Genomic DNA, 27,230 nt, shown 5'->3' with positions numbered 1-27,230 from the left:
TTTAAGTACATAACTCCACATGTGTTCATTCATAGTTTTAATGCCTTTAGTGATAATCTACAATTTTGGCCTGTACTGTATTTTTGAAGAGTGCTATCCATCCATCGATCAATTTTCTACCGCTTGTACCTTTCGGGTTCGCGAGGGGGCGGTCGCTGGAGCCTATCTCAGCTACATTCGGGTGGAAGGCGGGGTACACCCTGGACAAGTCGCCACCTCATCACAGGGCCAACACAGATAGACAACATTCACACTCACATTCACACACTAGGGCCAATTTGAGGAGTGGACATTTTCATGCAATCTGGGAACATCTTGCAGACAGACTCCAAAAACGGGTCGTAAAAGTGATTTCGGAGCAAAAATGACAGAATTCACACCAAAACATGTCCTAAAGATATTATCTAGAGTAGACCTGGGGTTCTTAACCTTTTTCTCCACTCCAGAGGGTCCTGGGGCCCACTCAATTGTTAACACTGAATTAGAAATCTTACTCTTGATTTTGACCGCATTCAATAATTATATATAATCTAATTACAGTTTAAACCTTGCCAAATGATATGAAACCATGTGTTAATTACAAAAATAATTATTTAAAATACAGTATAAACTTAGGGTTAAGTCAGGTTGATTAGAAAATAAGTACCAATACATTCATAAGTGACTGAGAAAACCTATTTACCTACAATTATGTTGTGTTGAAATAAATCAACTAAATTCATGAGTGTTTCTTAACTTGTCAATAAAATTAAAGTGCAAATGAAAATATAGCTTCACCACTTAAGTCATAATTTCTGCGCGTAAAAAAAAGATCTTTATGACTTTAGCTCCAGACTTCTGTTTGTTTGAGATTTTCATTACTGCCACAAGTGGTGGAAAAGTGTATTACAACTGAGTACCGCTGCGGCCCATACGGACAACATCTGAGAAACAGTTCTTTTTGGGCGGCTCTTTTGGGGGCTCTGGAGCCCCTATTGTAATGGAACACTGATCTAGTATTCTAAATGCAGATTAAAATCATCATAGGTCCTCTATAGAAAAAAAAAAATCTAAAAAATGTTTTAAGGCATATTTTGTGTATGTTCTAATATTTCATTGTTTTTCTCCTAGCAAGTAGAGGACCAAACGTGCAGTATTCATTTGGGGCGTCCTGACCAGGTATCGGTCAGATCTCAGCAAAATCCCTAAAATCCCTGATATTAGGCTCTGATACAGGCAGTTTACATGTGCAAAGCTGGACAGCCAAATAACACACAGGGTTGGTCTTTGCTAGCATTTTAGTCAAGTCATTTACAAAAAGGTAAACATGGTAGGTTATAGGCCACTAGGAGCTAGCAGCTACACAACAGCTCAGCGCACAATAGCACACAAGCTAGACATATGTAATACGGATCCTTAATTGAGCCATATTGAAAACAAAAATGTGACCTATTACAAGTATTGTTACATATTACTTACACATACAAAGTCTCCAAGGCAGAAGTGTATTAGAAAGTATCCAGTAACAAATGTGTCCACGTCTTCAACTTTCCACATTATGCTTTTAACTTAGACAAACTTTAATAATCCACAAAGGAAATTGTTCCACACAGTAGCTCAGTTACAATGATGGAAAGTGTAAGGATGGAAAGGACAATGCAGGTATAAATAACACTAAATGTAGCGATTTAAAATATAACATATGAACGTAATATTTAATGAATTATTGTGACCACTCTGTGTTGACAATAAACTAAATACAGTAACAAACGTGTCCGCATCTTTCAACGTTCTTGTCATGCTTCAAAAAAGCACTTGAAAAGGATAAATCTGTAACAAGGTTAGTATTTTAATACCTACCATTTTTCTTTGAGTAATTTCACTTAATAAAACCTTTTATAACATTCCACACTACAAAATAACAAAAGTATGTACTATGATTCCAGCTGATATCATATCGGATTATCATCAATATCGTATCGGAAGTGGAAAAAGTTGTATTGGGACACCCTTAGTATTAATGTTTCTATTCATTAAATTCTTTAAACTGACTTAACTGGCCAATTTAAAGACAACATTTTTTAATAATGTGGCCTGTCTCTGTAACTTAAAAGTATCAACAAAAAAAGTTTTTAAGCCATATGGCCCTTACTTTTTTAATTAAAATACAAATCATTATATACAGTAGATTCAAAGGGGTGACGTTCCGAGACCACCGGCAAAAAGTGAAAAATTGCCAGCAATTAAGACGGCCAAGATGGATTCTCCCCTCTTGAATAGTTATCACATGTGTTTGTCTTTAGAAGGAAAAAACTGCATATGTGGTGTATTGTTTTGATTCATTTTGCACATGCATGTGTGTCTGGTCCAGAGTCAGATATCATCCGGATGCATGCCAAGAGATCAAAGTCTTGTGCAGGGAATGTGTGCGTAATCTTTAGAGGATTAGCAGCTGGGATCGTGCTTCTTTTTCCCCCGTGTTTTCTCCCAATAGGCGCCTTTTGGAGATATTGGATATCAGCTTATCAAGGTGTCCCTCATCACCCCCTTCATGGTTCACATACTAATCACACAACAAAAAACTGAGGGGATTGGCATTCATTTCCCAATATTTCCAATGGAATTACCAGATTCCTTACATGCCCCACATTTTTTATATAATTAGAAAGTTGATTTTAGCCTGAGATGAAGTTACTTATAATTGACACACGAGAGACTCCATGTGTGTTTTCTTTTAGGGCCATACCGGGGTTAAACTACAGTATCGCAGCACCATTTGACTTGAAAACACTTTAGAATAGTCAGTGTATAGCTTGTACAGATGTACTATTTACTAAAAAAAAAAAAAAAAAAAAAATGTCATTATAGTCTGAATACCAACACAAAGTGCGTAGAAGGATCATTGTCTTGCCTACAATCAAGCATGATGGTTTAGGGCTGCATGAGTGCTACCAGCACTGAGGAGCTGTAATTTATTGGGGGGAAACGTGAATTTTAACATTTACCATCACTGGTTAATGTTAGTTTAATGATACGTTTATAAGACATGGCATGTGACTTTGTTACGAAAGTACTAGTTATGAAAAAAATTTGACTTTATAAATGGTATTTTGTAGGGTAATTGTGTCATGTCTACAGTCAAGTAGCATCATGGTCTGGGGCTGCATGAGTGCTGCCGGAACTGGTGGGGGGCCGTTGTTCATTTGGGGGAAACATGAATTCCAACACGTACTATGACATTGTGAATAAAAATCAATGAGGCATAATAACATGCAGCATATCATGCATTGTCTTTCTGACACGGACATTAAAACGCACTTTGTCCCTAATTTGTCGAAAGTGAAAAAACTGGCAACTTTATGGGCCCGTTTTACAAGCTACATGTAATTTGTTAAGCATGGTGACACAGCTCTGGGCTGCATGAGTGCTGCTGCCACTGGCATAAAATTGCAACATGTACTGTGATATTCTAAAGCAGAGCTAGACCCCTTTCCTTTTTTACCGTCGCACTTTAATGAGCCATAAGCGCATGCAGCATAGAGTCAAGCATGATGGGGGATAACATCATGATGGTCTAGGGCTGCATGAGTACTACCAGAACTGAGGAGCTGTGGTTTATTGGGGGGGAAACATGAATTTCAACATTTACCATGACAGGTTAATGTTAGTTGAATGAGATGTTTATAAGACATGACATGCATTGTCTTCCTGATAGCGACATCAAAGTCACTTTGTTACAAAATGACTAGTGTGTGACTTTTTAATGGTCTTTTTTTTGGGTAATTGTCTCATGTCTACAGTCAAGTAGCATCATGGTCTGGGGCTGCATGAGTGCTGCCGGAACTGGTGGGGGGCTGTGTTCATTTGCGGGAAACATGAATTTCAACACATACTATGATATTGTGAATCACAATCAATGAGGTATAACATGCAGCATATCACGCATTGTCTTCCTGATACGGACACTAAAACACACTTTGTCCCTAGATCTCAATGACATAATTTGTCGAAAGTGAAAAAACTGGCAACGTTTTTGGCCACTTGACAAACTACAGTAATTGTGTCTTACATGCAATTGTTAAGCACGGTGACACAGCTATGGGCTGTCGAGTGCTGCTGTCACAGGTATAAATTGCAACATCCATCCATCCATTTCCTACCGCTTGTCCCTTTTGGGGTTGCGGAGGGTGCTGGAGCCTATCTCAGCTAGGGTTGTCCCGATCCGATATTTGGATCGGATGCCGATAATTGCCCAAAAATGCGTCTCGGCATGGCATTGGAAAATGCCGATCCAGATCCAGTTTTTAAAATGCGGACGTTATCAGCACCACTGTCTAATTCCAATCAATGCAAGTCATCAGAATCAAATACACCAACTTACATTCTTGTCTTCATGAAAGAAAGGAATCTATATGTGTTAAACATGCTTGTATTATCATTAAACACCATTAACTTGTTGACAAAAATGTCTCTTATAAATATAAATTATAAATAGGAATGAGGTAGATCTCCTCGACTTGGTCAATTGAAAAGTAGCTCGCCTGCAGAAAAAGTGTAAGCACCCCTGGTGTAGATAGTTTTTAGTTTTTTTTAAGTTTACACTTGTTCAAGAGCAAGTATTGATGCTGAGTTATAGACATTTTATCCCATTCAGGTTGTTTGTGTGTTTTATTTTTTAAATAATGTTTACAGCATTATTTGCACTTTATACTGTTCACTTTTTTACTGTTTAATGATGCCATTTCTGTTTGTCATGTATAATTTTTTTCTATTTTGTGTTTATCCTTGAATACCAACCATTGTATATTATTCAAACTCACCAATTCAGCTAGCTAGTTGTTATCAAGAGTACTAAAACCCTTTTCAACATGAATCTGACAACTAAGTAGGCTAAATAACTTTAAACTTTAATACATGCTCGGATAGGCCAGTATCGGTATCAGACCCGAAGTGCAAAAACAATATGGGTATCGGATCGGAAGTGCAAAAACCTGGATCGGGACATCCCTAATCTCAGCTGCAATACGGCATGTATTGTGATATTCTAAAGCACAGGTCGATCCCCCACTTTTTTTTTTTAGCGTAGCGTTTCTAGCTTTAAATATACTCCTCCCCCTTAAACCCAACCCCAAGGCCACCCCAATCTCCCGAATTCGGAGGTCTCAAGATTGGCAAGTATGCCAACGCTACTGGGGCAGGGGAACTACAGTTAACTGAGGGAAGACATGAATTCCAACATGTACTGTGATATTTTGAATCAGAGAACCACCCCCTTCCCAGTTTTTCCCTTAGGGTTTAATGAGACACACGGTGTGTTGTTGCTTGATCACCTAGATTCTCAATAGCGACAAAAAAAAGCAACATCTCCTGCTCCTTTGGTGGGATGATCGTGTCGTTCTTCCAGTCAAAAACGGTGGAGGTAGCGTGCGCGAGTGCTGCTGCAACTAGGGGAAAACATGAATTCCGATATGTAGTGTAATCATCTGAAGAAGAGAATGTTCTTTCCTGGTTTTCAACTGGGGTTTGATGAGACATACCAGCATGCACCATATCATGCATTGTCTTGCTGATATTGACATCGACGCTTGGTCACATTGATTGTCTATATTGATGCAGCATATCATGCATTGTTTTGCCGATATTGACATCAACGCTTGGTCACAGATTGTCAATGTTGACAAAAGTAGCGACATGTCAATATTGATGCAGCATATCATGCATTGTATAGCTGATATTGACACTTTGTCACATTGTCAATAATGATACAGCACATCATGCATTGTCTTGCAAATATTGACATTGACGCTTGGTCACTTTTATTGTCAATGTTGTTGCAGCATATCATGCATTGTCTTGCTGATATTGACAATTTGTCACATTGTCAATAATGATACAGCATATCATGCATTGTCTTGCTGATATTGACATCAACGCTTGGTCACAGATTGTCAATGTTGACAAAAGTAGCGACATGCGAGGTGACATTTTGAAGCCCAGCAACCCCCCAACACCCCTTTTCCCCTCGGGTTGAATGAGACATACCAGCATGCAGCATATCATGCATTGTCTTGCCGATATTGACATCGACGCTTGGTCACATTGATTGTCTATATTGATGCAGCATATCATGCACTGTCTTGCTGATATTGACATCAATGCTTGGTCACAGATTGTCAATATTGATGCAGCATATCATGCATTGTCTTGCTGATATTGACATCGACGCTTGGTCACATTGATTGTCTATATTGATGCAGCATATCATGCACTGTCTTGCTGATATTGACATCAATGCTTGGTCACAGATTGTCAATATTGATGCAGCATATCATGCATTGTCTTGCTGATATTGACATCAACGCTTGGTCACAAATTGTCAATATTGACAAAAGTAGCGACATGCGAGGTGACATTTTGAAGCCCAGCAACCCCCCAACACCCCTTTTCCCCTCGGGTTGAATGAGACATACCAGCATGCAGCATATCATGCATTGTCTTGCCGATATTGACATCGACGCTTGGTCACATTGATTGTCTATATTGATGCAGCATATCATGCACTGTCTTGCTGATATTGACATCAATGCTTGGTCACAGATTGTCAATATTGATGCAGCATATCATGCATTGTCTTGCTGATATTGACATCGACGCTTGGTCACATTGATTGTCTATATTGATGCAGCATATCATGCACTGTCTTGCTGATATTGACATCAATGCTTGGTCACAGATTGTCAATATTGATGCAGCATATCATGCATTGTCTTGCTGATATTGACATCAACGCTTGGTCACAAATTGTCAATATTGACAAAAGTAGCGGCACGCAAGGTGAAATTTTGAAGCACAGCACTCCCTCTCCCCTCGGGTTGAAGGAGACATACCAGCATGCAGCATATCATGCATTGTCTTGCTGATATTGACATCAACGCTTGGTCACATTGTCAATATTGATGCAGCATATCATGCACTGTCTTGCTGATATTGACATCAATGCTTGGTCACAGATTGTCAATATTGATGCAGCATATCATGCATTGTCTTGCTGATATTGACATCAACGCTTGGTCACAAATTGTCAATATTGACAAAAGTAGCGGCACGCAAGGTGAAATTTTGAAGCACAGCACTCCCCCTCCTCTTTCCCCTCGGGTTGAAGGAGACATACCAGCATGCAGCATATCATGCATTGTCTTGCTGATATTGACATCAACGCTTGGTCACATTGTCTATATTGATACAGCATATCATGCATTGTCTTGCTGATATTGACATCGACGCTTGGTCACATTGATTGTCTATATTGATGCAGCATATCATGCATTGTCTTGCCGATATTGACATTAACGCTTGGTCACATTGATTGTCAATATAAATGCAGCATATCATGCACTGTCTTGCTGATATTGACATCAACGCTTGGTCACAGATTGTCAATATTGACAAAAGTAGCGGCACGCAAGGTGAAATTTTGAAGCACAGCACTCCCCCTCCCCTCTCCCCTCGGGTTGAAGGAGACATACCAGCATGCAGCATATCATGCATTGTCTTGCTGATATTGACATCAACGCTTGATCACATTGTCTATATTGATACAGCATATCATGCATTGTCTTGCTGGTATTGACATCGATGCTTGGTCACAGTTTGTCAATATTGACAAAAGTAGCGACATTTTGTAGCAGAGCATGACCCCCCTGCCCTTTTTTCCCCTCGGGTTGAATGAGACATACAAACATGCAGCGTATCATGGACTATCTTGCTGATAGCGACATCAAAATCGAATCAAACTTGCGTCGTTGCAAGGTCTTGATCACCAAGATTGTCAGTAGCGGCAAAAGACGCGACATTTCCCAGTCTTTAGGCGAGATAATTTTGGTAGGGCGCATGAGTGCTGCCGCTACTGGGGGAGGTGTGGGTCATCGAGGCGAAACATGAATTCCAATATGTTCTGGGATATTCTGAAGCAAAACGCAAACCCCACGCTTCACTGTGGAGGAGGGGCCCGTTTCCTTTCATCCACAAAGCAGCAAGTACACGCACCCAACAGAAGGGAGTCTGCAAGGGCAGAAAGATTTAAAAAAACTAAAACAAGTGGGAGTGGTGATTTTTTTGGTAAGAGACAAAAGTAAAGGAGGATATGACATCAGGGTGGTTTGAAAGGGGAGCGAAGTAGTCACAGTGGGACAATCAATGTCTGCGTATAACATTTGATATATGGGGGAGGGGCGGACAGCAGGCTGCACACGGGGTATCACATGACCCTGATGTCAGATGTCAAGACCCACCTGCCAACAGCGCTCAGTCACTGTCGTATCAGCGCCAATGGTGACCTCACTGAGCCTCGGGACTTACACTCACATTAACGCCCGTGGTGCAAAACCATTAAAACTGTCCACGAGTTTGCAAATGTTGGAATTTGATCACCAGATGCCCCTCGTCCTGGACACGGGATTCATGTGTGTAGCGCAAGCATAAGAGAGGTATTGTTTTGCATGAAAATTGTCTAGATTCTGAACATTACGCCATCTTGTCGCAGATAAATCATTAAAAATGTGGAGTTATGAAACTCTTCCCTCATTATCATAAATGCTCCAATTAACGCTTCCTTTTAATTCACTGCAGGATCCTCTGCAGTGGACATGTGTATTTTTGACGAAGTCATTAGTTGGCGTAGCTAATGAGACAGTGAAGCGTGTAAGAGCCGCCCAAAGCATCCAGTCTTCTTCGCTAGCGTTAGCTTATAGCTAGAGATAGACAGGACTGTGTTTCCAAGCACGGGATGGAAGAAAGTGAGTGTGAAGGACAGTGTACAGAATTTTGAAATAATACATAAATGCCGGATATATATTTACAAAAATATGGAAAAGCTGCTGATGCTGTGTTTGACGGAAATACAGGTGGAAGGAGACACCGTAGAAATCCACTCTCCAAAGTAAATGTACATTTTTATTAAATTACCTAATAAAACTCCTGTAGCTTTAGTTATCCATTACATTGCATTGTTTTAATTTAATTTTTTTAAAGTTAGTTTTTCATTTTAAAATGCATTTTTTTACATGTTAAAATTGGGCTTTTTTGTGGGGCCAAGCCCCAATTAAATAATTTTAATTAATTTCAAACGGAGACGATTTGAGTAAAGAACTACTGTTATATATATACATATATATATATATATATATATATATATAGGTGTGGGAAAAATCACAAGACTACTTCATCTCTACAGAACTGTTTCATGAGGGGTTCCCTCAATGATCAGGAGATTTTTTCCCACACCTACATATTGCGCTCTACCACGGTATCGAGCACTATTCTCTGGATAATCCAATCAAGACATACATACATACATACATACATATACACACACACATACATACATACATACACACATAATATATATAAACAATATGTAAATAATATATATATAAATATATAGACTATATAAATACACATATACACATACATACACACAGTTTAGACATTTGAGAAATTGCCTTCCTCCAACTATTAAATGCTTTAGATAATTACACTTTCAGTGGAGCATTTACTGTACATTAGAATCATAATAATTTGGAGATATGGAGTTTACATGGAACAGTACTTTTAACTGACTTACAACAGTGGGTCTCAATTTTCTGTCACCTTAAGACAGTGGTTCTCAAATGGGGGTACGCGTACCCCTGGGGGTACTTGAAGGTATGCCAAGGGGTACGTGAGATTTTTTTTTTAATATTCTAAAAATAGCAACAATTCAAAAATCCTTTAATACTTCAACAAAATATGAATGTAAGTTCATAAACAGTGAGAAAAAATACAAAAATCCAATATTCAGTGTCTACAGCTAGATTTTTTTGTGGACATGTTCCATAAATATTGATGTTAAAGATTTTTTTTTTGTGAAGAAATTAGAATTAAGTTCATGAGTCCAAATGGATCTCTATTACAATCCCCAAAAAGGGCACTTTAAGTTGAGGATTACTTCTATGTGTAGATATCTATTCATAATTGAATCACTTGTTTATTTTTCAACATCTTTTTAGTTATTTGTATATATTTTTTTCCAAATGGTTCAAGAAAGACTACCACAAATGAGCAATATTTTGCACTGTTATACAATTTAATGAATCAGAAACTGATGACATAGTGCTGTATTTTACTTCTTTATCTCTTTTTTTCAACCAAAAATGCTTTGCTCTGATTAGGGGGTACTTGAATTAAAAAAAATGTTCACAGGGGGTACATCACTGAAAAAAGGTTGAGAACCACTGCCTTAAGGGACACATTTTTTTCATTGTCTCCTGAAGTTAACCTTTTTATCTATATGTGTCAAGATAGTTCTTTACTAACACAAAAGATGTTATAACACCATTGCCTCTCACGCCCCCTTTCCCCCGACACCTCATGGTGCCCCCCCAGGGGGGCCCGTCCCACTATTAAAGAAGCACTGCATTAAGTGGGCTGTTTGGAACTTGCTCACAGTTAAAATTTTCAAGGGGACGCCCACCCTGAAGTGAATGTTTACTGAATTTTCTATTGAGCGCACCTACCAAATTCAAAAATAAGTTTCTATATATTAGCAACACCAGACTAAAAGCTCCAGATATATACATTGTGAAATTATTTTTTAACACAGATATATTTTGTAAATGTTTATTTACATACCTTAATTGTCTCCAAAATGGTGTCTTTAACACGGCAGTAAAATGGGTGTTCAAACAAAACAGAAGTCATTGTCATGGACCCACTAGCTTCAGAAGGTAGCTCTCCAATCAGCTAAACAGATTCAATAACTCCAGTGACGTTCACTGCTCGCTGTACATATCCTACCAAGTCAGACCTAGAGATTTTCAATGTCCATTTCTCAGATGATTTTATTGTTGATGACTGAAGTGCTGATATCAACCCGCCCCAACCCCCTCCCCATCCCACTCCCCAGGTGGAAATAATGTAAATAATTCAATGTATATAATCGGATGATGATTAACTTGTGTGATGACTGTATATGCTGATAGTATATATTTATACCATGAATTGATTAACGTGGACCCCGACTTAAACAAGTTGAAAATCTTATTCGGGTGTTACCATTTAGTGGTCAATTGTATGGAATATGTAATGAACTGTTCAATTTACTAATAAAAGTCTCAATCAATCAAAACGTTGTGGTGAATTTACGGGACAGAAACAGTACAAAAAGAATGCCATTGTAAGTTAATACTTACACAAACACTATTTAACGTGTTAGCATATTGGCTAAAGCTAGCTTCATTGCAGTACGATAGCGCATACAAATATGCATGAATACATCATTTGTTTTCATGGTCGGCGCGGTGCAGTGGAAGAGTGGCCGTGCTCAACCCAAGGGTCCCTGGTTCAATCCCCACCTAGTACCAACCTCGTCACGTCCGTTGTGTCCTGAGCAAGACACTTCACCCTCGCTCCTGATGGGTGCTGGTAAGCGCCTTGCATGGCAGCTCCCTCCATCAGTGTGTGAATGTGTGTGTGCATGGGTAAATACGGAAGTAGTGTCAAAGCGCTTTGAGTACCTAGAAGGTAGAAAAGCGCTGTACAAGACCAACCCATCTATTTATTTATTAAAACATTAATCCAGACATCACACATGGAACGGTTTAGTAAGTAAGAATTGTTTTAGTTATATTGTAAAACTTACAAACGTTGCTTGGAGTGATGAATGAAGAATCCGAACGAGTAAAAACGCTCTGTATGACAAGACAGAACGACACGGTTGAAAACAGAAACAGAAGGGCTCTGCAGCACCTACAGTGAGCAAACTCATCCAAAAGATGGCGCCATAGCACACACAATAACACACATTTTCATTCTCTTTGTTTGTGTTTATTTTTATTTTGTATTAAAGAATAATCCATAAATTAGTTGCACCGTTTTATAAACTCAGGGATCAAAGCTTAGGAAAGAAGTGGCGGTTTATAATCCGGAATATAAGGTACTTTCTATTTCCTCTATCTGTATGTGTCAAGATAAATGCTATTACGCCATTTCCTCTCACGCATCCCCACACAATTCACGGTGCCCCACTATTTGAGAAGCACAGACTTACACACGATCAGACCTCGACCAACTAACTGATAAGGACGCTCGACACGAAAAAGACCCGCTTTACAAATCCCTCAGAGGACTTTGGACTGGTCCTGGATTAGAAGTGATTTTCAGTTGTCGCCAGGACGCCAATAAAAGACCCCTATCACAAAGGACCCAGCATGCGAACTTGTAGCTCGCCTGCACAATCGTCACTTTAAAGACACAATGTGAACTTTACACACCCACCTCTGCAGGAGCGCGCATATTAGTGTGTCATAAAAAAATACAAAAAAAATCGACAAAGACGGCTTTGGATTGGAAACACAAAAATGTCACACATCACATCAGTCTTGGAGGCTGCGTTCAATAGATACACTTTTCTACTCTGCGAGTGTGGGCGGAGGAAGCCATTCTCCCTTTTCTGTGCACGACGGCCACCGATTCCTGCATCATTTACAGGACGGCACCTCCAACCAAAGAGGCTTAAAGCTCCTCTGAAGCAATTCCAAAAAGGATTTCCCCCTCCACTTGACAACAACAACAGCGCTTGTGTTTATGGTAAAGCCCCCCCCCCACAAAAAAAAAAGAAAACACAAGAGCATGACCAACATTCCTCTACCGGCTTTGCTTTTACGATCCTCACATGTCACCAGACTGTCACCCCACAATGCTTTCAAGTCGAGCTTGATCTATTGTTGCCTAAGAAAACAAAAAACAACTGAACTGGGCTGAAAACCAATATTTGTTCCCCCAGAGGGACCAAGGGACGGTTGAAATGAAAGCAAACCAACCAAACACAGCCCAATGAGGTCCAACAGAAAATAAATTGCGACATTATGAGGCGAATGGGGTATTGGGTGATGGCCGTTTGATTGTTTACCAGCAGGATTATGCAAAAATCCACTTGACCTATTTCAGTGAAACTTTAAATAGAAGTTAGGCACGGGGCAAGGTATAATCCTATCTATTTTGGATTGAGTGCGGGATTAATATTCCCTAAATTCACATGTTTTTTTGTTTCGGACAGAAAATGTAACAGTTTCTTGCTACATCACTAGGGGTGTAACGCTACACAAAAATTTCGTTTTGGTACGTACCTCAGTTTAGAGGTCACGGTTCAGTTCATTTTCGGTACAGTAAGAAAACAAAATATAAATTTTTTGGTTATTTATTTACCAAATTTGTAAACAACGGCTTTATCCTTTTAACATTGGGAACACTATAATAACGCTGCGCACGTTAATAAACATTAAACTGCCTCAAATTGTTGCTCTGATTAAATAAAATAACAAAACTTTTAGTCTACATATAAAAAGTCCAACATTAAACAGTTTCAAGTCAATTCATCATGCTTAATTTATCACAGCACTTGGGAAGCCAGTAATTGATTTTTTTTAATGTAAATGTTGTATTTTTATCAACATGTGATAGCAGGGACCCTGCGATTCAAAGCTTTTCTGTCCGTAAAACACACACAACCGCAAAATGTGCTAACGTTACGCTCAAAGCTAATTAGCCTTCACCTCAAGCCAAAACTGCGAGCGAGTTGAGCTGCAGTTTAAGTTTCTAGAAGGTCCACGGGCTCATAGTGATGTTAGTAGTTGACTGGGAGGTGTTTATTATCATTTGGGTAGAGTACGCTGCCTTATGCTCACCTGCTAAACACCTATCAGCTCCACGCTGAAGCATTTACTACATGCGCTCTGAATACGCACTGCTGATTGGCTGTTACCCCTATATATGTAACCAATCAGATGGTTGTGTGGGTGGGACAATGCTGGGTGCTGAGACAGAGGCAGAAGAAGCAAAGCAGCTTGTTAAGACTTTAGCTTAGAAACTCGTTCGGTACACCCCCGTACCGAAACGGTTTAATACAAATACACGTACCGTTACACCCCTACACATCACGCTTCAAATATTGCGGATACAGATTATTTTTTATAATTTTCTTTACAGATTATAGTTTCTGGCCTAAATTAAATGTTAAATTAAGTTTTATTAAAGTATTTCATTTATTACAGTTAAGTATTTGTGTTACCTTCTCTTATAAAGTTGTGCCAATCAAGGATGTTTACCAAAAATGACTTCCGTTTCAGGGTTAAGGGTAAACACTTGAACGCATCATAATAATCCCCTCGATCTCCTTCAAAAAAAGATTACCTCGCTGGGATATTAAAGACGATATAACATACATCCATAAACGTGGATGCATATGCAAAGGTGCAATATATTTATCTGTACAGTAATCTATTTATTTATATCTGCACCTTATTGCTCTTTTATCCTGCACTACAACGAGCTAATGCAACAACATTTCCTTCTTATCTGTACTGTAAAGTTCAAATTTGAAAGGCAATAACAGGAATTTTAAATCCAAAACAATGCTCACAACACGACAGGTAATCTTGGCGCTACTGTATCACCGCGACAATAAAGTTGGACAACTTTTGCCAGATCCACTTTTTGCTGGATTTCTTCTTTAACTCCTGCCTCATCAATAACACATCTCCACATTAATAAAGCTTTAATACGAGTGGTATGAAACGCCGAGATGTGGCAGGACTCGACGCGCCACTTAGTGCTAACAAGACTGCTATCAGCTGCTGCCTGGGCAATGCTAAATGGAGAAGAATTTCATCTTCATGAGCGATGAGGAACGACAACGGAGGACACCCAATGCCAACAAACACGGAATGCTAACACGGCGAATGACCGTAGTTGCGACTGTCAAGTTGACAGACTTTTGGCAGAACAACTTACACATGTGGTTTCAGCACATGGAAACAGTTCTAGTTTAGAGGAATTACTCAATATTTCCACGTTGTAGCCCTGTTGTAGTGGCCTGGTGATGGCCATTAAAATGACACTCAGAGGAACCTCCGGGAAACTTGTAAGTATGAAAGTGTACCGCATCTGGCACTTTTTTGCCACCAAACTAATCCAGCCGGTTTTACTCGGCACCAATTCGCCCAACGGTGTCATGTTTCGGTACCTTGGTTCCGCCTGACCTCAAACCCGGTTGCCTTCACATTCAGCACTTTGCGATCACTCCAGCAGCACTGGGAGTAGACTCAGCCAAACTACCACAATGTAATGTTGCAATTTTCAATGCCAACAAAGCAATACACTCAAAACTATTCCAACTTAAGTTAAGTGAGGTTTTACTTTTACAAAAATGCGGTAGTTTGATGCTAATATACATTTATTTTGTTATCCACTTGCTACATGGCGATTTCAACAACTCTAAATATGTTGAAGAAAACAACAACTTCGATACATGTTCCAATCAAACGGCTGGTGTGTAGGCACAACAATAAAACACACCACTGCCATCTAACGTTTTGGACTTGCAACTTACTGTCACACCAACATACTCAAAAATGTAATAATGAAACGCGATATAACAATTGGACAGCAGTTGTCATAAACAGTTTTGTTTTTGTTTTTTTTATAAAAATGTCATTTTTTATTAAAAACTAATTGTATCGTCACTCATAAAAGTACTGAAAATTTAGATTCTCACATACGAGGCAATGGTATTGTATTGTTTCGAATGTGAACAGGACACAGTCTACCTGTGAATACTGTCATTTACTGTATTTATGGGTGTTATTGTATGTTCAGAAGGCTCTTATTTTGTTAGAAAATAACCAATTAAGATGGTCATAAACAATTTTCACGCTCTAAAATATATAATTCGTTGACAATACTTCTGCTTTGGGGGAATTTGTTTACCACAGTCAAGCCTGGAATCAATTAGCCACGATATAAGAGCGACGACTGTAATTATTAAAAAAAGTATCTTCGATTTTGTCTGGTTTTTGGTTCTATTCGGAAATGCTTTCACATTTTAGGTCTTTTAAAACGCACGCAAAAATTGAACTGTTGACCGTCTAGCTTTTCAACACTCAAAAAAATATCACTGTAAACAATCAGCAAATGTTGCAAGTCTGCATTGGATCTCATCAGACCAGTGTTTTTCAACCACTGTGCCGCGGCACACTGGTGTGCCGTGAGACACAGTCTGGTGTGCCGTGGGAAATTGTCATTTCACCCAATTGGGTTAAAAATATTTTTTCCAAACCAGTAATTATATTACACAAATAAAGTACCGTTGTTGAGTGTCTGTGCTGTCTGGAGCTCGGCAGAGCAACCGTGTAATACTCTTTACATATCAGTAGGTGGCAGCAGGTAGCTAAATGCTTTGTCGGGATTACAATATGCAGATGACAGCGGGAGGCAGCGTGGAGGTCAAAAGGTGTCTAATGCTTAAACCAAAAATAAACAGGAGGCGAGTGTCGCTAAGAAAAGGCATTGAAGCTTAGGGATGGCTATGCAGAACGAAACTAAAACTGAGTTGGCTCCAAAGTAAATAAAAACAGAATGCTGGACGACAGCAAAGACTTACAACGTGACAATCAACAATGTCTACAAAAGAAGAATAAAACCAACTGAAATAGTCTTGACTGCTAAAATAAATCAGGTGCGGAGAAGAAATTAAACTGCTGCAGGAAAATACCAACAAAATAGGAAAAGCCGCGAAAATCGGAGCACCAGACAAGAACTAAAACACTACACACAGGAAAACATCACAACGTGATGTGACAGGTCGTGATAGTAGACCTACTTTGAGACAAGAGCTATAGTGATGCATGCTTAGTTATGGTTTGAATTCTTATTCAACAATTGCCAGAACAACTTTTTATTGTCTGCCGAGTTTAATTTTTCATTGTTTTCTGTTGGTGGTGTGCCTCCGCATTTTTGGAATGAAAAAAGGTTAAAAAAATACTGCATTTAGACCAGTGTTTTTCAACCACTGTGCCGCGGCACACTAGTGTGCCGTGAGACACCGTCTGGTGTGCTGCGGAAGATGATCTATTTTCACCGATTTGGGTTAACAATATTTTTTGCAAACCAGTAATTATAGTCTGCAAATTAAGTACCGTTGCTGAGTTTCAGTACTGTCTGGAGCTCGGCAGAGTAATTGTGTAATACTCTTCCATATCAGTAAGTGGCAGCCAGTAGGTAATTGCTTCATAGATGTTGGAAACAGCGGGAGGCAGTGTTAAGGTAAAAAATGTGTCTAAAGCTTAAACCAAAAATCAACAAAAGGTGAGTGCCCCCAAGAAAAGGCATTGAAGCTTAGGCATGGCTATGCAGATCAAAACTAAAACTGATCTGGCTACAAAGTAAACAAAAACAGAATGATGGACGACAGCAAAAACAACATGACGATCAACAATGTCTATACAAAGAAAGATAAAACCAACTGAAATAGTCTTGATTGATAAAACAAAGCAGGTGCAGGGAATGGCGCTCAGGGAAAAAATGAAACTGCTGCAGGAAAATACCAACAAAATAGGAAAAGCCACCAAAATCGGAGCACAAGACAAGAACTAAAACACTACACAGGAAAACATCACGGGGTGATGTGACAGGTCTTGACAGTAGACCTACTTTGAGACAAAAGCTATAGTGATGCATGCTTAGTTATGGTTTGAATTCATATCCAACAATTGCCTGAACAACTTTTTATTGTCTGCTGAGTTTAATTTGTTATTGTTTTCTGTTGGTGGTGTGCCGCTGCATTTCTTTTAATGAAAAAATGTTGAAAAACACTGCATTTAGACCAGTGTTTTTCAACTAGTGTGCCGTGAGATACAATCTGGTGTGCCGTGGAAGATTATCTAATTTCACCTATTTGGGTTAGCAATATTTTTCGCAAACCAGTAATTATAGTCTGCAAATGATGTGTTCTTGAGTTTCAGCCAGTAGCTAATTGCTTCGGAGATGTCGGAAACAGCGGGAGGCAGCATGAAGGTAAAACTGTGTCTAATGCTAAGACCAAGAACAAACAAAAGGTGAGTGCCCCTAAGAAAAGGCATTGAACTTATGGGAGGCTATGCAGAACAAAACTAGGACTGAACTGGCTACAAAGTAAACAAAAACACAATGCTGGACAACAGCAAAAAACTCAAAATAAGTCACGTCGTAATGTGACAGGTTGTGAGAGTACACTTACTTTGAGACAAGAGCTAGAGTGATGCATGCTTTGTTATGGTTTAAAACAAGCCTGGGCAATTATTTTGACTAGAGGGCCAAATTTAGAGAAAATAAATGTGTCTGGGGGCTGGTATATCTGATTTTTAGAAACACTAATACAAAACCTCACAATAACGTCTAATTGAAAGCTAAAAAGGTTATGACAGACCACCTTAAAATACGGAATGGAATTTTTACTTTTTTTACTGAATGAGACACCCAGAATGTACATGAAAACAAAGGATGTGGGATTTACAATATTAACTATGAACGATAAAACACTGAATATTGACAACATATGACCGTCACACCCTCTCTCGGTAGACATTATTTACAATCAAGCGAAACACAACAAAAATGCAACAAACACAGCGAAATATGAACACGACGCTCCCACACCTACAATCTGATATATTACTAAGCTTTAGAAATTTGTTGTAAAAAATCTCTTTCCGCGTCTGTCCCTGACACCCACATTTCAGGCTGGTCGCTCTGGAAACACTCCCCACCCACACTGCTTGGTTCCCCGTCTGAGCTGCTGTGACTTAGATTACGCTAATAACTTGTATATAATGCAAAAGCGCAGATTCTAAACACTGAAATACTTTGTATAGTTCAAGACTTCCGGTAATTTGAAAACATCACTGCACATCATAATGGCAGTTACAGTTTCCATCTTAATAAATAAATGATAAATGGGTTGTACTTGTATAGCGCTTTTCTACCTTCAAGGTACTCAAAGCGCTTTGACACTACTTCCGCATTTACCCATTCACACACACATTCACACACTGATGGAGGGAGCTGCCATGCAAGGCGCCAACCAGCACCCATCAGGAGCAAGGGTGAAGTGTCTTGCTCAGGACACAACGGACGTGACGAGGTTGGTACTAGGTGGGATTTGAACCAGGGCCCCTCGGGTTGCGCACGGCCACTCTCCCACTGCGCCACGCCGTCCCCTTAAAGATCTAAACAAATTATTTAGGAATGTCCGGCGGACCTGGTTGAAAAGCTTAATGGGCCGCATGTGGCCCCCGGGCCTTGTTTTGCCCAGGTCTGGTTTAAAGGCCTACTGAAATGAGATTTTAGTATTTAAACGGGGATAGCAGGTCCAATGTATGTGTCATACTTGATCATTTCGTGATATTGCCATATTTTTGCTGAAAGGATTTAGTAGAGAACATTGACGATAAAGTTTACAACTTTTGGTCGCTAATAAAAAAGCCTTGCCTTTACCGGAAGTATGTGCGCGTGACGTCACCGGTGTGAGGGCTCCTCACATTGTTTATAATGTGAGCCACCAGCAGTAAGAGCAATTCGGACCGAGAAAGCGACAACTTCCACATTAATTTGAGCGAGGATGAAAGATTTGTGGATAAGGATATTGATAGTGAAGGACTAGAAAAAAAATAAAAAGTAAAATAAAACAAAAAGCGACGGCTCCGGGCGGCGGCAGTGTGAACGTTTCAGATGTAATTAGACACATTTACTAGGATAATTTTGGAAAATCCCTTACCTGCTTATTGTTTTAATGAGATTGTAAAGACATACCTCAAAGTCGGATGACTGCGGTGAACACACCAGCGTCTCAGAGAGAAGCTAAGCTCACAGCTGCCTTTTTTGACAGCTACTGCAGGAGGACGCATAATGCGCTGATGTCTCCGGTAATATATATATCACAATTTTCCCATCCAAAAACATGCTGGTCGACGTAGAGAAACATGTTCGCCTGACCGCTCTGTGTTAAAGCTTCACAACAAACAAAGAAACACCGGCTGTGTCTCGGTGCTAAAGACAGCTGCAATACACCGCTTTCCACCAACAGCATTATTTTTTATAGTCTCCATTACTAATTGAACAAATTGCAAAAGATTCAGCCACACAGATGTCCAAATTACTGTGTAACCATGCGATGAAAAGAGACGACTTTTAGCCGTAAGTGGTGCTGAGCTAATATGTCCCCTCCAACCAATTACGTCACAAACACACATCATACGCGTCATTATTCCACGACGTTTTCAACAAAAAACTCAGTGGGAAATTTAAAATTGTAATTTAGTAAACAAAAAAGGCCGTATTGGTAGGGTTGGGTATCGAGTGGAACCGGGACTAACTTTCTGATTGTCCCGGAATCGTTCAAAAGTTTAAATTTCGATTCGTAGTTTCGATACCCTGTCCGCCGACCGGAAAAAAAAAAAATTCCGCCGACCCGGAAGAAGAAGCCGTTGAACACCAACGAAGAAGCGCCCACCGCCGGAAGTGTTAGCATAGCCGAGCGAGTCAGTCAAGCATGGATAGCGGGCATCGACGGTCGAAAGTGTGGCTTTATTTTACTAAAAGAAAATTAAATATCGGCGAAATGCAACACGTGCGACAGGACTGTTTCGTGCTTAGGAGGGTGCACGTCGAACATGATTAAGCACCTCCGAGTTCATGGAGTACAAATAAATGCGCGTCCCGTCTTCGACAGAAGACACTGTCCGTCCAGAACGCTCACATATCCTGCCTGAGAAGGCGGATATGGTCGAGTGTATGGCATCATACACTTATGTGTAAATGTGTTTTCAAAAATAAAGCTCTCTTGAGGAAAGTGTACCCCTGTGAAAATGCAATCATTTATAATATTTATATTCAAGTTCATAGATTTGATATTTATTTTCTAGTTGAAAACAGCCCTGTGAGGAATTTATAGTAAAGTTCATAAAAAGTTAATAGAATTAAAATTGATGGAAAATGTCAGACTATTTCATTCAGAAAGACTGTAGGTTAGCTTGCTCATTTAAAAAATCTTAAACTTTTTTTTTTTAAAGAAAGAATCGGAATCAAGAATCGTTAGGAATCGGAATCAAAACAAAGAATCGGAATCGTTCGAATTCAAACGATACCCAACCCTACGTATTGCAATGTTAATATTTCATCATTGATATATAAACTATCACAGTGGTTCTCAAATGGGGGTATGCGTACCCCTGGGGGTACTTGAAGGTATGCCAAGGGGTACGGGAGATTTTTTAGAAATGTTCTAAAAATAGCAACAGTTCAAAAATCCTTTATAAATATATTTATTGAATAATACTTCAACAAAAGATGAATGTAAGTTCATAAACTGTGAAAAAATACAACAATGTAATATCCAGTGTTGACAGCTAGATTTTTTGTGGTCATGTCCCATGAATATTTATGTTAATGATTTCTTTTTTTGGGAAGAAATGTTTAGAATTAAGTTCATGAATCCAGATGGATCTCTATTACAATCCCCAAAGAGGGCACTTTAAGTTGATGATTATTTCTTTGTGTATAAATCTTTATTTATAATTGAATCACTTGTTTATTTTTCAACAAGTTTTTAGTTATTTTTACATCTTTTTTTTCCAAATAGTTCAAGACCACTGCAAATGAGCAATATTTTGCACTTTTATGCAATTTAATAAATCAGAAACTGATTTTTAGTTATTTTTATATCCTTTTTTCCAAATAGTTCAAGAAAGACCACTGCAAATGAGCAATATTTTGCACTTTCATGCAATTTAATAAATCAGAAACTGATTTTTAGTTATTTTTATATCCTTTTTTCCAAATAGTTCAAGAAAGACCACTGCAAATGAGCAATATTTTGCACTTTTATGCAATTTAATAAATCAGAAACTGATTTTTAGTTATTTTTATATCCTTTTTTCCAAATAGTTCAAGAAAGACCACTGCAAATTAGCAATATTTTGCACTTTTATGCAATTTAATAAATCAGAAACTGATTTTTAGTTATTTGTATATCCTTTTTTCCAAATAGTTCAAGAAAGACCACTGCAAATGAGCAATATTTTGCACTTTTATGCAATTTAATAAATCAGAAACTCATGACATAGTGCTGTATTTTACTTCTTTGCTCTGATTAGGGGGTACTTGAATTATAAAAATGTTCACAGTGGGTACATCACTGAAAAAAGGTTGAGAACCACTGAACTATCGGACTGCGTGGTCGGTAGTAGTGGGTTTCAGTAGGCCTTTTAAAGTCACATCAAACACTTGCGACGACGACTTTTTCTGTTTTTAAAGATTTCTGCCAGTGGTGTGCCTCCGGATTTATTTCAACGCAAAAAAATGTGCCTTGGCTGGGAAAAGGTTGAAAAACACTGTATTAGACCAGTGGTTCTCAAATGGGGGTACGCGTACCCCTGGGGGTACTTGAAGGTATGCCAAGGGGTACGTGAGATTTTTCAATACTATTCTAAAAATAGCAACAATTCAAAAATCCTTAAATATATTTATTGAATAATACTTCAACAACATACGAATATAAGTTCATAAACTGTGAAAAGAAATACAACAATGCAATATTCAGTGTTGACAGCTCGATTTTTTGTGGACATGTTCCATAAATATTGATGTTAAAGATTTCTATTTTTGTGAAGAAATGTTTAGAATTAAGTTCATGAATCCAGATGGATCTCTATTACAATCCCCAAAGAGGGCACTTTAAGTTGATGATTACTTCTATGTGTAGAAATATTTATTTATAATTGAATCACTTTTCAACAAGTTTTTAGTTATTTTCATATATTTTTTGCCAAATAGTTCAAGAAAGACCACTACAAATGAGCAATATTTTGCACTGTTATACAATTTAATAAATCAGAAACTGATGCATAGTGCTGTATTTTACTTCTTTATCTCTTTTTTTCAACCAAAAATGATTTGCTCTGATTAGGGCAGGGGTAGGGAACCTATGGCTCTAGAGCCAGATGTGGCTCTTTTGATGACTGCATCTGGCTCTCAGATAAATCTTAGCTGACATTGCTTAAAAAGATAAGTAATGAATAATTCCGCTGGTAATCACGATGTTAAAAATAACGTTCAAAATATACAACATTCTCATGCATTTTAATCCATCCATCCGTTTTCTACCGCACCTGTTCAATAAATAATGTTATTCAAAACAATTAGAGACTTATTATACTCAAAAAATGTTGGTCATACTTAAAAAATGCACGCATTTGGTTGTATTCAGTGTTAAAAAATATGATATGGCTCTCACGGAGATACATTTTAAAGTATTTGGCTTTCATGGCTCCCACTTCCAAAGACATGCACCTGGGGATAGGTTGATTGGCAACACTAAAATTGGCCCTAGTGTGTGAATGTGAGTGTGAATGTTGTCTGTCTATCTGTGTTGGCCCTGCAATGAGGTGGCGACTTGTCCAGGGTGTACCCCGCCTTCCGCCCGATTGTAGCTGAGATAGGCGCCAGCGCCCCCCGCGACCCCAAAAGGGAATAAGCGGTAGAAAATGGATGGATGGGCTCTCTCAGCCAAAAAGGTTCCCAACCCCTGGATTAGGGGGTACATCACTGAAAAAAGGTTGAGAACCACTGTATTACGGGTGTGGGACGGTGTGGCGCAGTGGGAGAGTGGCCGTGCGCAACCCAAGGGTCCCTGGTTCAAATCCCACCTAGCACCAACCTCGTCACGTCCGTTGTGTCCTGAGCAAGACACTTCACCCTTGCTCCTGATGGGTGCTGGTTGGCGCCTTGCATGGCAGCTCCCTCCATCAGTGTGTGAATGTGTGTGTGAATGGGTAAATGTGGAAGTAGTGTCAAAGCGCTTTGAGTACCTTGAAGGTAGAAAGGCGCTATACAAGTACAACCCATTTATTATTTATCATTTATCATTTATTAGACTGTGCATGTGTCCCTAATGATGTGGCCGATGCTGCCAATCCACAAATGCACGACTTCAGCGACGCTTTGTTGTTTACTTTGCGACAAAAAAGCGTTGAAGCACAAACAAAAAAAAGGCTGCAGAAGACACATGATTAGGGACTCACCCTGGTCTCCATGGCACACTTGGACTTTAGGTGACAGTCCTGCTTCACCAGCCAGTCGTCCAGTCCCTTCCGAGCCAAACAGGCATTGACTACAAAGCTGTCGCCTGCAACAAAAAATATGTTTTTATTGCAGTTGGATATTTTTAATGGAGGTTAGGTGCTTGTCCATGCACATGTAGTCCACAAGCAACCCCCCCCCCCCCCCCCCTTTTTCCCCCTCTTTGGAGCCCCTACAAAGTGCTTCCATTAAAAAAGTACTCTTACCTTCCGGGCTCTCCCTCGCTTTGCAAATAGTGGCTTTAAAAAGGGACAAGAAAGAAGATACAATGAACAACTATTACACCATAATACAAAAAAATAACATTATTGAAAACTAAACAAAAAGCTCACCATGTTTCGAGTGCAGTTTACCCATCTCTTGGCATCGGCGCACACCATGAGACGAGTAGTAGTCCAAAGGGAAAACGAGCGCAAAAAGACGACAAAAACAGAAAGGAGATTAAAGGGTGGATATATCCGTAAAGAGTCCGGGGAGAGGAGCGAGGAAAACGGGTAGAAGCAAACACGTCCGCACGGCTGGAGAGCCAACGAGCCTCTGGTCTGAGGTCTCGTTCCGGTGTGATCATGCTCGCGCCTCGCGTACAAAGAGGTGGTGTAAGACTTCCGGTTTGGTTCCTTTCGGAATAAAACTACTTCCGGTAAAATAAACTGTAGTTTTTTTTTCCCCACTCAAAGTTCCATCCATCCATTTTCTACCGCTTATTCCCTTTCGGGGTCGCGGGGGGCGCTGGCGCCTATCTCAGCTACAATCGGGCGAAAGGCGGGGTACACCCTGGACAAGTCGCCACCTCATCGCAGGGCCAACACAGACAGACAGACAACATTCACACTCACATTCACACACTAGGGCCAATTTAGTGTTGCCAATCAACCTATCCCCAGGTGCATGTCTTTGGAAGTGGGAGGAAGCCGGAGTACCCGGAGGGAACCCACGCATTCACGGGGAGAACATGCAAACTCCACACAGAAAGATCCCGAGCCTGGATTTGAACCCAAGACTGCAGGACCTTCGTGTTGTGAGGCAGACGCACTAACCCCTCTGCCACCGTGAAGCCCCCCACTCAAAGTTGCAGACTGCAAAAAAAAAAAAATACAAGAATGTTAAAGAAATTTGTATAAAAAGAATTTATATTTAAACGGGCCAAAAGTTTGGGCGCACCTTCTCATTCAATGCGTTGACTTTATTTTCATGACTATTTACATTTTAGATTCAATCAATCAATCAATCAATGTTTACTTATATAGCCCTAAATCAAAGGGCTGCACAAACCACCACGACATCATCGGTAGGCCCACATAAGGGCAAGGAAAACTCACACCCAGTGGGACGTCGGTGACGGGACAATGATGACTATGAGAACCTTGGAGAGGAGGAAAGCAATGGATGTCGAGCGGGTCTAACATAATACTGGGAAAGTTCAATCCATAATGGATCCAACACAGTCGCAAGAGTCCAGTCCAAAGCGGATCCAACATAGCAGCGAGAGTCCCGTTCACAGCGGAGCCAGCAGGAAACCATCCCAAGCGGAGGCGGATCAGCAGCGCAGAGATGTCCCCAGCCGATACACAGGCAAGCAGTACATGGCCACCGGATCGGACCGGACCCCCTCCACAAGGGAGAATGGGACATAAGAGAAAAAGAAAAGAAACGGCAGATCAACTGGTCTAAATTGTCACTAGATTGTCACTGAAGGCTTCAAAACTAAACTTGTTTAATGTATGCATTATTTTCAGGGACCGGCTTTCCATTTGTGCCGGATAAATACAGCAAAAATAAGTGCATTTGATTGATTGATTGATTGATACTTTTAATAGTAGATTGCACAGTTCAGTACATATTCCGTACAATTGACCACTAAATGGTAACACCCGAATAAGTGTTTCAACTTGTTTAAGCAGTTGGGAGAGTGGCCGTGCGCAACCCGAGGGTCCCTGGTTCAATCCCCGCCTAGTACCAACCCCGTCACGTCCGTTGTGTCCTGAACAAGACACTTCACCCTTGCTCCTGATGGGTGCTGGTTAGCGCCTTGCATGGCAGCTCCCTCCATCAGTGTGTGAATGTGTGTGTAAATGGGTGAATGTGGAAGTAGTGTCAAAGCGCTTTGAGTACCTTGAAGGTAGAAAAGCGCTATACAAGTACAACCCACGTTAATCAATTCATGGTACAAATATATACTATCACACAGGTTAATCATCATAGTATGTACATTGAATTATTTACATTATTTACAATCCGGGGGGTGGGATGAGGAGCTTTGGTTGATATCAGTACTTCAGTCATTAACAGAGAAATGGACATTGAAACAGTGTAGGTCTTACTTGGTAGGCTATGTACAGCGAGCAGAGAACATGGCGAGTTCAGATAGCATAAGAACAAGTATATACATTAGAAGTACATTTGATTATTTACATTAGGTTATTTATAATCCGGGGAGATGGGATGTGAATGGAGGAGGGTATTAGTAAAGGGTTGAAGTTGCCTGGAGGTGTTGTTTTAGAGCGGTTTTGAAGGAGGATAGAGATGCACTTACTTTTATACCTGTTGGGAGTGCATTCCACATTGATGTGGCATAGGAAGAGAATGAGTTTGACGTGGTTTGTGGAGCTCCCCCTGGTGTTGTGGTTATGGCGGTCATTTACGTTAAGGCTAAAACCTACTCATGCACAACAAAAAAATCGATTCACCACCTATTAGCGATTCTCATTCCACTTGATTCTAATTTGATTTTATAATTTTAAGAAATACATTTGAAATATATTCCTAGAGATAGAGTGAAAAGCTCTGCCATCCGGGAGGAGCTCAAAGTAAGGCCGCTGCTCCTCCATATCGAGAGGAGCCAGATGAAGTGGTTCGGGCATCTGGTCAAGATCCATAGGGAGGTGTTTAGGGCACGTCCGATGGGTAGGAGGCCATGGGGAAAGACTGTCTTTCGGCTGGCCTGGGAACGCCTTGGGATCCCCCGGGAGGAGCTGGACAAAGTGGCTGGGGAGAAGGAAGAATGGGCTTCCCTGCTTAGGCTGCTGCACCCGCAACCAGACCTTAGAGGAGGAAAATATATGTACATATAAGGTGGCGACTTGTCCAGGGTGTACACCGCCTTCCGCCCGATCGTAGCTGAGATAGGCGCCAGCGACTCCCGCAACCCCAAAAGGGAATAAGCGGTAGAGAATGGATGGATATATATATTATATATATATTTATATATTAGGGGTGTGGAAAAAAAATCGATTCGAATCGCAATTCTCCCATTGTGCGATTCAGAA

The 27,230-nt window shown here is 39.9% G+C and overlaps 1 protein-coding gene across 1 annotated transcript in view; it reads right to left on the bottom strand.

The window, feature by feature from the left end:
• nkd1 (NKD inhibitor of WNT signaling pathway 1) overlaps window positions 1-24,571 on the bottom strand; it is a 123,928-nt gene extending 99,357 nt beyond the window's left edge. The window contains exons 1-3 of the mRNA XM_061876977.1: window positions 24,297-24,571; window positions 24,171-24,203; window positions 23,907-24,010 (exon numbers count right to left, since the gene is read on the bottom strand). Coding sequence (XP_061732961.1) covers window positions 23,907-24,010; window positions 24,171-24,203; window positions 24,297-24,321 — 162 coding nt within the window. The 5' untranslated portion in view covers window positions 24,322-24,571. The remainder of the gene's footprint in view (window positions 1-23,906; window positions 24,011-24,170; window positions 24,204-24,296) is intronic.
• Window positions 24,572-27,230: the final 2,659 nt, after the last annotated feature.

This window comes from Nerophis ophidion, linkage group LG02, assembly GCF_033978795.1.
Source record: "Nerophis ophidion isolate RoL-2023_Sa linkage group LG02, RoL_Noph_v1.0, whole genome shotgun sequence".
In the NCBI taxonomy this organism is placed as follows: Eukaryota; Metazoa; Chordata; class Actinopteri; order Syngnathiformes; family Syngnathidae; genus Nerophis; species Nerophis ophidion.
The sequence above is the reverse complement of the archived record's forward strand: the minus strand, read 5'-3'. Positions and strand labels throughout refer to the sequence as shown.